Source organism: Giraffa tippelskirchi, chromosome 12, assembly GCF_054371585.1.
Source record: "Giraffa tippelskirchi isolate mGirTip1 chromosome 12, T2T-mGirTip1v1.2.pri, whole genome shotgun sequence".
NCBI lineage: Eukaryota > Metazoa > Chordata > Mammalia > Artiodactyla > Giraffidae > Giraffa > Giraffa tippelskirchi.
In genome coordinates this window covers 60,025,099-60,040,900 of record NC_137286.1, presented here as the reverse complement: position 1 = coordinate 60,040,900, position 15,802 = coordinate 60,025,099, and the positions used below count along the sequence as shown (strand labels likewise).

The following is a 15,802-nucleotide window of genomic DNA, read 5'->3' as shown; positions in this document are numbered from 1 at the left end:
ACATTGATATGACATAGATTCCCTAGGTGACCTGGACAAATCACTTAATGCTTTGTTTTCTATCCTCGGCTGTAACATGAGATGTCATATTTACACCTTAGGATATATTATGAGATATATATATATATATATATTATATATATATATATATAATATATATATTCATTACTGTTTGAAAATGTTCTGAGGTCCTTAGGTAAAAAACAGAAGGAAAATAAAATGTCAAACTCAAGTCCCTACATGGGTAAACTATGAGAACAGCTTTGTGGTGTTAATGATCATGAATCATTCTTAAGTTAAAAGTCATGGTCTAACTTGAGGTTCAGTGAGCAAGGCCAGCACCTTCTATCAGCTGGTGGTAGAAACAACATGAATAATAGTATAGGGCCTATTTTTGATGTTCTCCAGGAGTGCTTATTCCATAGCTTCTTTGAATATTTTGTTTTAGTGTTTGTCCTCTCAGTCAAGTTCTAATTCAAGTCACCCATAGTACAGATTTTTCCCCTGTTTAGACCTTCCTAAAGATGGAGACTATTCACCTTTCCTGTTCCTCAAAAGAGTTATTGGTTCATTTCTTAGTTCTTTCCTTGCAAGGAAGAGCGGCCTCAGCATCTGCAGTCTTTACTCATGAGCAGTCTTGTGCCTTCTTCATGTATCGTCATGATCCTCTTTTTCTGCATGTTAAGTCTGGATCCAGGACCCAACACTTTAACAGTGTCTTGACTGCAAAGGAGAGAGGTTACTGTGATATCCATCTTTGCACAGTCCAGGATACATGGCATGTGCATGGGCCCAAAGAAGTGCTACTTTGCCAACTCAGGTGGCTCTCTTCACATCTGTGCACATCTCCAGCTTCCTGCGGGGCCTGGCTGCCAGCCCTTCAAACAGCTCCCTATATTCCAAGCCCTATAAACTTCTGGCTTTCTCCTCATACCCAAGTTGTGTCTTGCTGGCATGCCAGCCTTCCATTTCAGCAGTGAAGGCTACTGCTACTTCCTTTTGGGCCTCTGCTAACCCCATAGTCTGATCACATTCCTACCCCTTGGTAAGTAGGGAAAAGTATGGGAAATGCAGTGTAAACCATTCCTGAAGTATATAATAAGCTGCTTCTCTTGTTCTAGATGGACCTTGACTTTCCTGGGAGATTTCAGTTCTAAAACTGGCAGGCCTGAGCCACACTTCTGCCTAACTTCCACCCCCAACTTCACTCTCTCTGTCATCTGCCTGAAAGTAGCTGCCTTGATTGCAGCGTGCCCAGCCCAGCCCAGGGCTTCACTTCCTTCAGTCCAGCTCTCCTCCCAATTAAATGGAGGAACTCAATAAATGTCAAGCTAACTTACATGCTAAAAGTGGTTATGCTAATTTATAGTGCTTATGTAATACAAGAGTGGTATTACAGTCATTCTAACTAATTTTTAAATGTTGTATTATGCAAGGTTCCAAACATATGACAAGGTAAAGAATATAATGGGCCCGATGGACCCACCATCCAGCTTTAATAGTTATTAATGTGGCCAATCTTATTTCAACTACTCCTTATCTATAACCCAACCCCCACCAAGATTTTGAATCAAATCCCAGATATAATTTAATTTATAGATATTTAATTTTACACGACTGTCACCCTATCTGAATGTAATTTTTTTCTATTTTCTCAGTCTGCTAAGATGTTTTCTTATGCCGGATGGACACAAACCTGTAACACCCTGTTTTTCATCTTCGCCACCGTGTTTTTGATCAGTCGCCTCATTATTTTTCCCTTCTGGTGAGTAGACAAGGTGCCGTGCATGCCTTTGGTCGCTATGCTGAGATGGCCTTGCTTGTTGTTCAGGTTGGAGCATTGCCCTTTCTTTCTCACACTGATCTCCAGCTACTTGTGCCAAGCTTAGCTGGACAGAAGAATGTGAAGGGGCCATTTTTATAGATAATTAGAACCACACCTTCCAATGTGAAAGGCTTGCTACAAAGGAAGACAGAAGATGTGTGACCAATGGAAAGCAGCATCTCTCACTCTGTGTCTGCTTTCATGAACATGGATCTTTTTTGTGACTAACAACTTTTCCATTTATTCAGTGAAATGTCATTGGTCAATTATCAGCTCTTTAGAAGAGAGGCAAATTCTGTGTTAAAATTACAATAGTTATAACCACCATTAATTGAATGCCAGGCATTGGATTAGGCCCTTAATACATCTTGGCACTAGCTATACAGCAAACCATAAAGATAAGTGTCATCACTTCCACTTTACATATGAGGAAACTGATGCTGATTTCATTCTTCATGATCTCTGGTCCTAACAGTGGTTTGGACCACTGGCTCTTGCTCAGTCTGTTGATTTTGTTTAGCTGAGAGCTGGCAATGTAGAACTTATGTTGTGTCTCTCCTGACAGCCGTTCCTTCAGCAAGTGTAGTTTCCCATGTGTCGATTGATAGAAACCAGAGAAAAATGTGAGGAAGACTTTGAGGGTATGGAAAGAACAGCTGAAAACTACCTGTAGTTTGGGGCTAGCCTAGGAGTTTCAGATACTCGCAACAGAAAAACTAGTGCTGTGCAAGTCCTAGGTTCCAGGGGAAAGAGGTGGAGACCCAGGTTGCAGGCCTGATTCCTTGTGAGAGGAGAGCACACAGGAATACTGGTTAGAGAGGTCAAAGGGTGCTGTACCCTATGGAAGCCGGCTGCGTTCTTTAACACAGGACTGGATGTCTTGATTAGATACTTTTTCTAGAGAGGAACAGCAGAGTGCAGTGATGAATTTCATGGGTGCAAGTCAGCCTGGCTGCAAACTTACTACCTGTGTGATCTTGTGCAGGTTAGATCAATTTTCTCTGCTTCAGTTTCTCATCTGAAAATGTAAGGATTGTCACAAGGCTTAAGTGAGATAATAAATATGAAATAGCTTAGAACAGTGTCTAGAACATAGTAAAGACTCAGTAAATGCCAGCTGTTATTACTGAAATTATTAATGAGTCTCTGAGAATTTGGAGTTTAATCCAGAATCAAATCTGAGATGCATGTTTAAGATGCTCTTCTTGGTTGATAAATCATATTACCATCACTTTCACTTTGGCTGATCAAGTGTGTTTGTGAAATTAGAATATTGTACAATATTGATAGGATAAGAATTGACTTGCAGATAGCAGTTAAGGCTTTTAGTGTGACTTTCATGGTGCTCTAAATCTAGCATATGCCCACTGCTTAGTTTGTTTCAAAGGTACCATGTGTTCCAGTTATCTATAGCTATATAACAAACCTATAAAGCTTAGTGGCTTAACACAGTAGTGAGAAAAATTTTTCTGTAAAGGACCATAGAATAACTATTTTAGACTTTTAAGAGCCATATATGGTCTCTGTTGCTTGTTTTTCTTAGTTTTGTTCTATTTCTTTGACAATCCTTTAAAAATGTACTGAACCCAGCTTAGATCACTGGCTGTAGAAAAACGCTCTATAGGCCAGACTTTATCAACAAGCCATAGTTGGCAGGCTTCTCTCTTAAAATAACACATTATTGTTATCATTATTATTACCTCTCATGGATCTTGGAGTTGACTGACCTAATTTACATGGTTTTCCCTCATGTGGTCACAGTCAGATGGTAGCTGGGCAGCCAGAGTTGGAGTTTTCTTGAGGGCTTCCTCAGGCACAAGACTCAGGCGGCACCCATGACATCACCTGATCGATGCTGGTTGTTGGTGGGGACCGCTGCTGGGCCTGTCGGCTGGACGGCATGCCCATGCCCCTTCACTGGCCTCAATGCCTCCTAGGCCAGCAGATGGATTTTAAGGGTGAGCAGTTAAGAGAAAGCTTGGCCGATGCTGTGTTTCCTTTTGTAACTCGACTTCAGATGTCAAAGCATGTCACGTCCAACCTCATTTTCTGCATTGGATCCAGGTCACCAAGGCCAGTTCATATTTAAGGGAAGGAAAATTAGCCTCCATTTCTTGTTGGGAGTAGTTTCAAATAATTTATAGACATTTTAAAAACACATACCATGGAAGTTCTCAATCTAGAGAACTCTCTGAAAAGCTTCTAAGTATTGCTGCTGTGGTTGATTTGTGATTCAGCAACAAAGGATCTCACGTAGAACTTTACTTTAATGTCTCAAAATTAACAGGCAAGCTTACCCTAGCCTCACAGACAGTTGAACATCAGGTTAGGGTTGGGTGATTGTGAGGCGGTGTGTTACTTTCCCACACACCCTCAACTTTAAAATCCTAGACATAAGAACTCATTCTCTTGCCAGCATTTCAGGATTTCAAGGAGAATTAGTTACATGCATTTGGCATTTCTTGATCTTGATATTTCGCTGAATTCACCAGCTCACTGCAGAGGGCAGCCAATACCACTGTTTGCTGACTTCAGAGAGTTGGGCTGCAAATAAACCAGTATACGTAGACTTGACTATAAAAATTTTTTGCGGATAAAATTTTTTCTGTACTGATGGTGACTGATCCTCATTTGGAGGGTTAAAGGAAACCTCAGCAAGCTGTTGAAAGTTTGGGAGCTGGGTTTTTCATGGTTTTCAAAAGCCTCAGTTGTAGTGTGTTACTCTGGCTTAAATAGATGTCCCATCAGCTTGAACCTGTTACACAACCATCTTGTGATGCCAAAGAGGAAAAGTCAGTTCCTTGTTGTTAGTCTGGCTCCAGACATCTGTCTAAAATTTGTAACTCTGCAGACTCACTTCTTAAGGACATTTTATTAGTCCAGATTTGTTGGGAACTTACCGTGGACCAAACAAGGTGCAGACAAGAGGCCCATTTCAAGATTCAGATGCTTTAGCGGGGCCGTGGGAGGCCGTTCGCCACCTAGGTGCTCTGTTCTGCCCAGTTGCTTTCGTTACGCATTTTGTGGTGAGATGAAGGACTCAGTGTGCAGAAGGCTCCTGGGCTGGTGCCGTCTGAAAGGGATCTGAAACCCTGAGGAAAAGAACAGGTGTTTGACATCATGTGTGTCTTCCTCTTTCTTCTCCTTTCCCTTTGTTCCCTCAGCCTCAGGCAGGTTTGCTTTCCCCTCATGAATTTCCTTATGTGTTTGTACAACTGTGTTGCCAGTTCTCCTCTCCTCCAGTTCTTTTCAGGGAACTTATTTATAGCCATTTTTCAGTCAGTGTCAGCAAGAGTTAACTGCTTTGATTTTCTAAACATTGCTACTGTCAACATTAGGTAGACATTCCAGTTGGCATTGGCCAAACTGCTTTAATCTAATTGCTTGGTTACCCTATTTATTTGCGTTTTTCTTCAAAGGCATTTACATTTCAGGCTTATGTTTTTCACATTGTATTCCCAACTATTGTATTAAAATAATGGCTGCTATATTTGTGAATTATTGGATGTATCTCTCTACTTTATACAAATACCACCTGAGAATCATTCCCCAACCCAGGGATCCAACCCAGGTTTCCCGCATTGCAAGTGGATTCTTTACCGACTGAGCCACCAGGGAACCCCATTCAGTGAAAAAGATCCTCCAAAGGTCAGATAAATGATTCCCCTGACTCCTGACAGTTTTTCTCCTTAAATAAAAAGAGCAGATATTGATTTAGTCCAAGGTGGTTGATCTGAAGGGAAGGAGCATGTTTCAGCTGATGTTTATAGGTAGAAATGCTAGGTCATTGCTTCATTTCTTGAAGTCATTGCTAGATGTTGTGAGGAGCTCACAGATAAATGAGATGCAGTTCCGAGCTTGCAGGAGTTCATGATGGCAGTAGAAGAGATCTTTGTGGCCACCACCTTATTCATATATTTGGAGAGTATTAATACTGACCTGTGTTTTTTGGATATTCCAAAAAGAAAATAATAAAACATTTCTTTCACATCAAAACTACAATAAGACATTGCCTCACACTGTTCAAAATGGCTGACCATCATTAAAAAGTCTACAAATAATAAATGCTGGAGAGGATGAGGAGAAAAAGAAACCCTCCTATATTCCTCCACTGTCAGTGGGAATGTAAATTGGTGCAGCCGCTAAGAGGACAATATGGAAGCTTCTTAGAAAACTAAAAATAGAGCTACCATGTAATCCTATAATCCCACTCCTGGGCATATAAGAAAAGACGAAAATTCTAATCCAAAAAAATACATGTACCTCAGTGTTCATAGCAGCACTATTTATAATAGCCACAACATGAAAGCAACCTAATTTGTCCACTGACAAATGAATAGATAAAGAAGATGTGGTACATATATACAATGAAATATTACTCAGAAGTAAAAAAAGAATGAAATAATACCATTTGTAGCAACATGGAGGGACTTAAAGAGATTATCATACTAAGTGAAATGGCAGACAGAAAAAGAAAAATATCATATCGCTTATATGTAGAGTCTAAAAAAATGATACAAAGGAACTTATTTACAAAACAGAAACAGACTCACAGACATAGAAAACAAAGTTATGGTTACCTAAGGGGAAAGTGAGGGAGGGATAAATTAGGGATTTGAGATTAACAGATACACACTACTACATTTAAAATAGGTAAAAGGCTAAGACCTACAGAGAAATTGTATTCAATATCTTATAATAACCTATAATGGAAAAAAATCTGAAAAAGAATAGATACATATATATATATATATAGCTGAATCACTTTGCTATACACTTGAAACTAACACAGCATTGTGAATTAACTATACTTCAATTTTAAAAATGGTTAAAAAATAAAACATTTCTAACTGTGAAAAATACTCAAATAAACAATTTCCTTACCTCCTAGGATACATATGCTAGTGGTAACTTTATTTCCCCACCACTGGTTCACGGGACCTCGGGCTTTATCTTTTGATGATCCAGGTCTCACTGATATCAAAAAATGGTACCCTGAGAAACCTCATATGAAAAAGAATTTTGTGTGCGATGAGACAATATAAACCCTTGAGATGGCTGTTAGAGAGAGGACAGTTTTAAGGAGACACACAGAGCCAAAAGCCTCCAGCAGTGCTCTCAGCTGATGTCCATCAGAGGGAGACAAGAGTGAGGACATGATAGTCTTTTTCTTTCCTTTTAACACCTGAGGCCTCAGTTCTGAACAGTCTGTCAGGGGCAAGCAGGGGTCTGCTGGTGCCCCGGTCAGCTTCCACCCCCGCCTGGAATGGCAGTGTCCTTCCCTCAGTCACCAGAGGAGACGAGGGGCTGGGCCAGGCCAGGGGGCTCTGCTGTAGCCAGAGCTGCTCCCTGGGACCGCCCTGCAGATGCCTATCTCAGAACTTGACTTTCCAGTCACAGGGCTTCTGGAGGAGACAGCACAAGTCACCGCAAGTGTTTGCTCAGAGTCTCGCTCGGGGGAGCTCCTCCCACACCCACAGGCTTGGCGCTTCTGCTGCTGCTTGTAAACTTATGAAAGACGACTACCACCGACCATAGAACTTTAGAATGAGGAGCCTTATTCATAATAGTGCAACCCCTTTATTTGCTTATTTGTATGGAAATCATTTCAAGCTTGCAGAATAATTTCAAGTATATTACAGAAAACTCTTACTTTTTCCCTTTACCCAGATTTACCAGTTAACATTTCCCTGGTTTGCTCTATTTCTTTTTCTCTCTCAATATACACACGCACATACACGCTCATGTGTATGTATACACATATACACACACATTTTTTTCTGAACCATTTAAAGTTGAAACCATCATGCCCTTTTAATCCTAAATAGTTCAATGTGTATTTCCTAAGGATGAGGACATTCTTCTACAGAATCTTCCATCAATTTCAAGAAAGGTAGCAATCTACCATCCGTGTTTTGGTCTTGTCAATTGATCTGATAGTGCCTTTCATTGCTTTTTCCCCTCACTATGAGATTTGGCCAGGATCACATTCTGCATTCAGGTTTCATCCGCCTGGAATAGTCCTTCTTGTGCTAGGTACTTCTTGCCTTCCGTGTCATAGACATTGTTGAAGTATTGTGACTTGGTTTATTTTTCACATGAGAAGTTAAGATAGTTCTAGGATCGCACAGCTAGTTATGAAAGGATCAAGACTAGAAACAGGACATTTGAAACAAAACAGGGAGGCGGGGCTAAGATGGCGGAGGAATAGGACGGGGAGACCACTCTCTCCTCCACAAATTTATCGAAAGAACATCTGAACGCTGACCAAACTTCACAAAACCACTTATGAAGGCTGGCTGAGGACGTCAGGCTTCCACAAAAACAGCGCATTATCTTCAAAAGAGGTAGGAGAAATTATAAAAGATAAAAAGAGAGACAAAAGAGTTAGGGACGGAGACCCGTCCCGGGGAGGGAGTCGTAAAAGAGGAGGAATTTCCAAGCACCAGGAAACCCTCTCACCGGCGGGTGTAGGGGAGGATTTCTTATCTCAGAGGGCAACGTAACTGGGAGGAAAAAATAAATAAAATCCACAGATTACGTGCCTAAAGCAACTCCCAGCAAAGAACCCCAGACGCTCGCATCATCCGCCACCAGCAAGTGGGAGCTGAACGGAGAGGAGCGGGCGGCACTGCCTAGGGTAAGGACCGGGCCCGAGTGCCCCGAGGGCAATCTGAGGGAGCTAACGTGAGATAGTAACCTAAACTGTGGGACAGCCAGAGAGAGAGAACTATCCCGCGAAAAGCCCAACTCTAAGGCACTGCCGGCCCGCTCACAGAACAAAGGACTGAGCGATACCAGAGGAGAGCTAGCCGGCTGCGGACCGCCCCATCCCCCGCCGGACACAGCGGGCAGGCGGGGCCCGCCAGACCCGGAAAGGGGCAAACTCGGCTCCAGAGAGGGCACCCCCTACCAAACTGCAAACAGGCTCCCAGTTTCTAAGCAAAGACTGCCTGAGATCCCGGAGGGTCGACAGCCGCCGGGAGGGTCGCAGCCAGAGACCAGCTCCCCAGAACCGACACAAAGCACACCGGAGCCGGGCGCGCCCGTAAACCGAGGCGGGGACCAGGGAGGTGATAAGCCGCACCGCCCCAACAGGGGAGAGCGCGCTCGCCAAACTCCTGGCCGCCTGGGCAGCTCCGACCGGGAACGGCACAAGCCGCGGGCGAAACCAAGTCTGCGCCTTTGTGGAGTAACCGGGAGCCTGAACCTGAGCGGCTTAGACCTGGGAAGTGCACGCAGCTCAGGGCCCGCTCCCCGGCCGAGTAACCTGAAGCCTGAGCAGGGTAGACGGGGAAAGCACACACGCCGTGAGCGGGGGCGAACCCAGTTGCGGCCGAGACACTGCGAGCTTACCACACACACGCCAGATTTGCAGTGTTCCTTCCTCCCCACAGCACGATTGAACAAGCGAACCTAAAGAGATCACCTCCACCGCTTTGTTGCAGGGCGGAAATTAGATACTGAAGAGATCTCCAAACAGAAGCCAAATAAACAGAGGGAAGCGTTTTGGAAGGGACAGGCCAACAGATTAAAATCCCTGTAGTTAATACCGACTGCATTGAAAAGGACCTATAGATCTTGAAAAGTATAAGCAGGAATAAGGATCTATCTGAAACTGAGCAGATCCCACACTGCTCACAACAGCTCCAGAGAAAGTCCGGGATATATATGTTTTTTACTATTATTTTTTTTTTTTAATTTTTTTTTTAATTAAAAAAATTTTTGTTTTCCTCTTCTTTCCTTTTTCTTCAAGTCCTCTATTACACCTTTAACTTTCATTTTCATAACCCACTATTAACTTGCAAAAAAAAAACCAACCCTATTTTTGAAGCAAACTACATACATATATCTTATACCTTTTGTGTTTTCTTTTTTTAATGTTTTTTTTCCTGTTTCTTTTTTTACTGTTTTACTGTTTTTTTTTCTTTTTACACTGTTTCCTTTTTTTCTTTTTTTTTTTTTTTAGATTGTAAGTTTTATAAGAGTCTAACCTCTACTCTAGATTTTTAATCTTTGTTTTACATATTTGATATCAATTTTGTACATTTAAGAACCCAATCTTTAGGACCCATTTTTACTCAGGAGTGTGATCACTGGCCTGATCACTCTCTCCCCCTATTGATGCTCTTTCTTCTCCCCCAGGGAACCTCTATCTCCCACCCTCCTCCTTCTCTTCTCAACCCAATTCTGTGAATCTCTGAGGGTGTTCTGGGTACCGGAGAACACTTCAGGAACAGGATACTGCCCAGATCTCTCTCTCCCCTCTTGATTCCTCCCTTTCTACTCATGCTCACCTCTATTACCTTCCTCCCCCCTCTCTATGTATCTCTGTGAACCACTCTGAGGGTTCCAAACTGTGGAAAGCACAGAGGGAAGTGCTTACTGGCTAAATTGCTCTCTCCACATTTGAATTCCCCTCTTCCCCTCCTGGTCACCTCAACCTCCCCCCCCCCCACCTCATCTCTCCATGTAACTCAGTGAACCTTTCTGGGTATCCCTCACTGTGGAGAATCTTTTCACCATTAACCTAAAAGTTTTATTATTGAGGCTGTATGGAAGGAGAAGTCTTGAGGCTACTGCAAGAATAAGACTGAAAGCCAGGGGAAACATTAATTAATAAGAGACCATCCAATAGCCTCCATAAATACACTGAAACCAAGCTCCACCCAAGAGCCAATAAGTTCCAGAGCAAGACATACCACGCAAATTCTCCAGCAACGCAGGAACATAGCCCTGAGCATCAATATACAGGCTGCCCAGAGGCACACCAAATCCATAGACATCTCAAAAATTAATACTGGTCACTCCATTGCACTCTAGAGAGCAGAAATCCAGCTCCACCCACCAGAACACCGACACGAGCTCCCCCAACCAGGAAGCCTTGACAAGCCACCTGTCCAACCCCAACCACAGTGAGGAACCTCCACAATAAAGAGGAACTTCATACTACCAGAATATAGAAGGGCCACGCCTAACACAGCAATCTAAACAAGATGAAAAGGCAGAGAAATACTCAGCAAGTAAAGGAAAATGAGAAATGCCCACAAAGCCAAACAAAAGAGGAGGAGATAGGGAATCTATCTGAAAAAGAATTTAGAATAATGATAATAAAAATGATCCAAAATCTTGAAAGCAAAATGGAGTTACAGATAAATAGCCTGGAGACAAAGATTGAGAAGATGCAAGAAATGTTTATCAAGGACTTAGAAGAAATAAAGAGGAGTCAATATAGAATGAATAATGAAATAAAGGAGATAAAAGACACTCTGGAGGGAACCAACAGTAGAATAACGGAGGCAGAAGATAGGATAAGTGAGGCAGAAGATAGAATGATGGAAATAAACGAAGCAGAGAGGAAAAAAGAAAAAAGAATCGAAAGAAATGAGGAAAACCTCCGGGACCTCTGGGACAATATGAAACGCCCCAACATTCGAATCATAGGAGTCCCAGAAGAAGAAGATAAAAGGAAAGGCCATGAAAAAATACTCGAGGAGATAATAGTTGAAAATTTCCCTAAAATGAGGAAAGAAATAGTCACAGAAGTCCAAGAAACCCAGAGAGTTCCAAACAGGATAAACCCAAGGCGAAACACCCCAAGACACATATTAATCAAATTAACAAAGATCAAACACAAAGAACAAATATTAAAAGCAGCAAGGGAAAAACAACAAATAACACACAAGGGGATCCCCATAAGGATAACAGCTGATCTTTCAATAGAAACCCTTCAGGCTAGAAGGGAATGGCAGGACATACTTAAAGTAATGAAAGAGAATAATCTACAACCCAGATTACTGTACCCAGCAAGGATCTCATTCAGATATGAAGGAGAATTCAAAAGCTTTACAGACAAGCAAGAGCTGAGGGAATTCAGCACCACCAAATCAGCTCTCCAGCAAATGCTAAAGGATCTTCTCTAAACAGGAAACACAGAAAGGATGTTTCAACACGAACTCAAAACAACAGAGTAAATGGCAACGGGATCATACTTATCAATAATTACCTTAAATGTAAATGGGTTGAATGCCCCAACCAAAAGACAAAGGCTTGCTGAATGGATACAAAAACAAGACCCCTATATATGCTGTCTACAAGAGACCCACCTCAAAACTAGAGACACACACAGGCTGAAAGTGAAAGGATGGAAAAACATATTCCATGCAAACGGAGACCAAAAGAAAGCAGGAGTCACAATACTCATTTCAGATAAAATAGACTTTAAAATAAAGGATGTGAAAAGGGACAAAGAAGGACACTACATAAAGATCAAAGGATCAATCCAAGAAGAAGACGTAACAATCATAAATATATATGCACCCAACATAGGAGCACCACAATATATAAGGCAAATACTAACAAGTATGAAAGGGGAAATTAACAATAACACAATAATAGTGGGAGACTTTAATACTCCACTCACGCATATGGATAGATCAACTAAACAGAAAATTAACAAGGAAGCACAAACTTTAAATGATACAATAGACAAATTAGATTTAATTGATATTTACAGGACTTTCCACCCCAAAACAATCAATTTTACCTTTTTCTCAAGTGCACATGGAACTTTCTCCAGGATAAATCACATCCAGGGCCATAAATCTAGCCTTGGTAAATTCAAAAAAATTGAAATCATCCCAGCCATCTTCTCTGACCACAATGCAGTAAGATTAGACCTCAATTACAGGAAAAAAACTATTAAAAATTCCAACATATGGAGGCTAAACAACACGCTTCTGAATAACCAACAAATCACAGAAGAAATCAAAAAAGAAATAAAATTATGCATAGAAACGAATGAAAATGAAAACACAACAACCCAAAACCTATGGGACACTGTAAAAGCAATACTAAGGGGAAGGTTCATAGCAATACAGGCGTACCTCAAGAAACAAGAAAAAAATCAAATAAATCAACTAACTCTACACCTAAAGCAACTAGAGAAGGAAGAAATGAAAAACCCCAGGGTCAGTAGAAGGAAAGAAATCTTAAAAATTAGGGCAGAAATAAATGCAAAAGAAACAAAAGAGACCATAGCAAAAATCAACAAAACTAAAAGCTGGTTTTTCGAGAAGATAAACAAAATTGACAAGCCATTAGCCAGACTCATCAAGAAACAAAGGGAGAAGAATCAGATCAACAAAATTAGAAATGAAAATGGAGAGATCACAACAGACTCCACAGAAATACAAAGGATCATAAGAGACTACTACCAACAGCTATATGCCAATAAAATGGATAACTTGGAAGAAATGGACAAATTCTTAGAAAAGTATAACTTTCCAAAACTGAACCAGGAAGAAATAGAAGATCTTAACAGACCCATCACAAGCATGGAAATCGAAACTGTAATCAGAAATCTTCCAGCAAACAAAAGCCCAGGACCAGACGGCTTCACAGCGGAATTCTACCAAAAATTTAGAGAAGAGCTAACACCTATCCTACTCAAACTCTTCCAGAAAATTGCAGAAGATGGTAAACTTCCAAACTCATTCTATGAGGCCACCATCACCCTAATTCCAAAACCAGACAAAGATGTCACAAAAAAGGAAAACTACAGGCCAATATCACTGATGAACATAGTTGCAAAAATCCTTAATAAAATTCTAGCAAACAGAATCCAACATCATATTAAAAAGATCATACATCATGACCAAGTGGGCTTTATCCCAGGAATGCAAGGTTTTTTTAACATCCGCAAATCAATCAATGTAATACACCACATTAACAAATTGAAAGAAAAAAAACCATATGGTTATCTCAATAGATGCAGAAAAAGCCTTTGACAAAATTCAGCATCCATTTATGATAAAAACCCTCCAGAAAGCAGGAATAGAAGGAACATATCTCAACATAATAAAAGCTATATATGACAAACCCACAGCAAACATTATCCTCAATGGTGAAAAATTGAAAGCATTTCCCCTAAAGTCAGGAACAAGGCAAGGATGCCCACTTTCACCACTACTATTCAACATAGTTTTGGAAGTTTTGGCCACAGCAATCAGAGCTGTAAAAGAAATAAAAGGAATACAGATAGGAAAAGAAGAAGTAAAACTCTCACTGTTTGCAGATGACATGATCCTCTACATAGAAAACCCTAAAGACTCTACTAGAAAATTACTAGAGTTGATCAATGAATATAGTAAAGTTGCAGGATATAAAATTAACACACAGAAATCCCTTGCATTCCTATACTCCAATAATGAGAAAACAGAAAGAGAAATTAAGGAAACAATACCATTCACCATTGCAACAAAAAGAATAAAATACTTAGGAATATATCTACCTAAAGAAACAAAAGACTTATATATAGAAAACTATAAAACACTCATGAAAGAAATCAAAGAGGACACAAACAGATGGAGAAATATACCGTGTTCATGGATTGGAAGAATTAATATAGTGAAAATGAGTATACTACCCAAAGCAATCTATAGATTCAATGCAATCCCTATCAAGCTACCAATGGTATTTTTCACAGAACTAGAACAAATCATCTCACAATTTGTATGGAAATATAAGAAACCTCGAATAGCCAAAGCAATCTTGAGGAAGAAGAATGGAACTGGAGGAATCAACCTGCCTGACTTCAGGCTCTACTACAAAGCCACAGTCATCAAGACAGTATGGTACTGGCACAAAGATAGAAATATAGATCAATGGAACAAAATAGAAAGCCCAGAGATAAACCCACGCACATATGGACACCTTATCTTCGACAAAGGAGGCAAGAATATACAATGGAGAAAAGACAATCTCTTTAACAAGTGGTGCTGGGAAAACTGGTCAACCACTTGTAAAAGAATGAAACTAGAACACTTCCTAACACCGTACACAAAAATAAACTCAAAATGGCTTAAAGATCTAAACGTAAGACCAGAAACTATAAAACTCCTAGAGGAAAACATAGGCAAAACACTCTCCGACATAAATCACAGCAGGATCCTCCATGTCCCACCTCCCAGAATATTGGAAATAAAAGCAAAAATAAACAAATGGGACCTAATTAAAATTAAAAGCTTTTGCACAACAAAGGAAACTATAAACAAGGTGAAAAGACAGCCTTCAGAATGGGAGAAAATAATAGCAAGTGAAGCAACAGACAAACAATTAATCTCAAAAATATACAAGCAACTTCTGCAGCTGAATTCCCGAAAAATAAACGACCCAATCAAAAAATGGGCGAAAGAACTAAACAGACATTTCTCCAAAGAAGACATACAGATGGCTAACAAACACATGAAAAGATACTCAACATCACTCATTATTAGAGAAATGCAAATCAAAACCACAATGAGGTATCATTTCACACCAGTCAGAATGGCTGCTATCCAAAAGTCTACAAGCAATAAATGCTGGAGAGGGTGTGGAGAAAAGGGAACCCTCTTACACTGTTGGTGGGAATGCAAACTAGTACAGCCACTATGGAGAACAGTGTGGAGATTCCTTAAAAAACTGGGAATAGAACTGCCATATGACCCAGCAATCCCACTGCTGGGCATATACACCGAGGAAACCAGAATTGAAAGAGACGCGTGTACCCCAATGTTCATCGCAGCACTGTTTACAATAGCCAGGACATGGAAGCAACCTAGATGTCCATCAGCAGACGAATGGATAAGGAAGCTGTGGTACATATACACAATGGAATATTACTCAGCCATTAAAAAAAATACATTTGAATCGGTTCTACTGAGATGGATGAAACTGGAGCCCATTATACAGAGTGAAGTAAGCCAGAAAGAAAAACAACAATACAGTATACTAATGCATATATATGGAATTTGAAAGATGGTAACGATAACCCTATATGCGAGACAGAATAAGAGACACAGATGCATAAAACAATTTTATGGACTCTGAGGGAGAAGGTGAGGGTGGGACGTTCTGGGAGAATAGCATTGAAACATGTATATTATCATATGTGAAACAGAACACCATTCCATGTTCGATGCATGAGACAAGGGCTCA

At 40.6% G+C, this 15,802-nt stretch overlaps 1 protein-coding gene across 3 annotated transcripts in view; it reads left to right on the top strand.

Annotated features, from left to right (window-relative positions):
• CERS3 (ceramide synthase 3) overlaps nt 1-15,802 on the top strand; it is a 173,868-nt gene that overhangs the window by 88,843 nt on the left and 69,223 nt on the right. For all 3 annotated transcript variants that reach the window (XM_081551357.1, XM_081551358.1, XM_081551359.1), the window contains one exon: nt 1,659-1,765. In XM_081551357.1, coding sequence (XP_081407483.1) covers nt 1,659-1,765 — 107 coding nt within the window. The remainder of the gene's footprint in view (nt 1-1,658; nt 1,766-15,802) is intronic.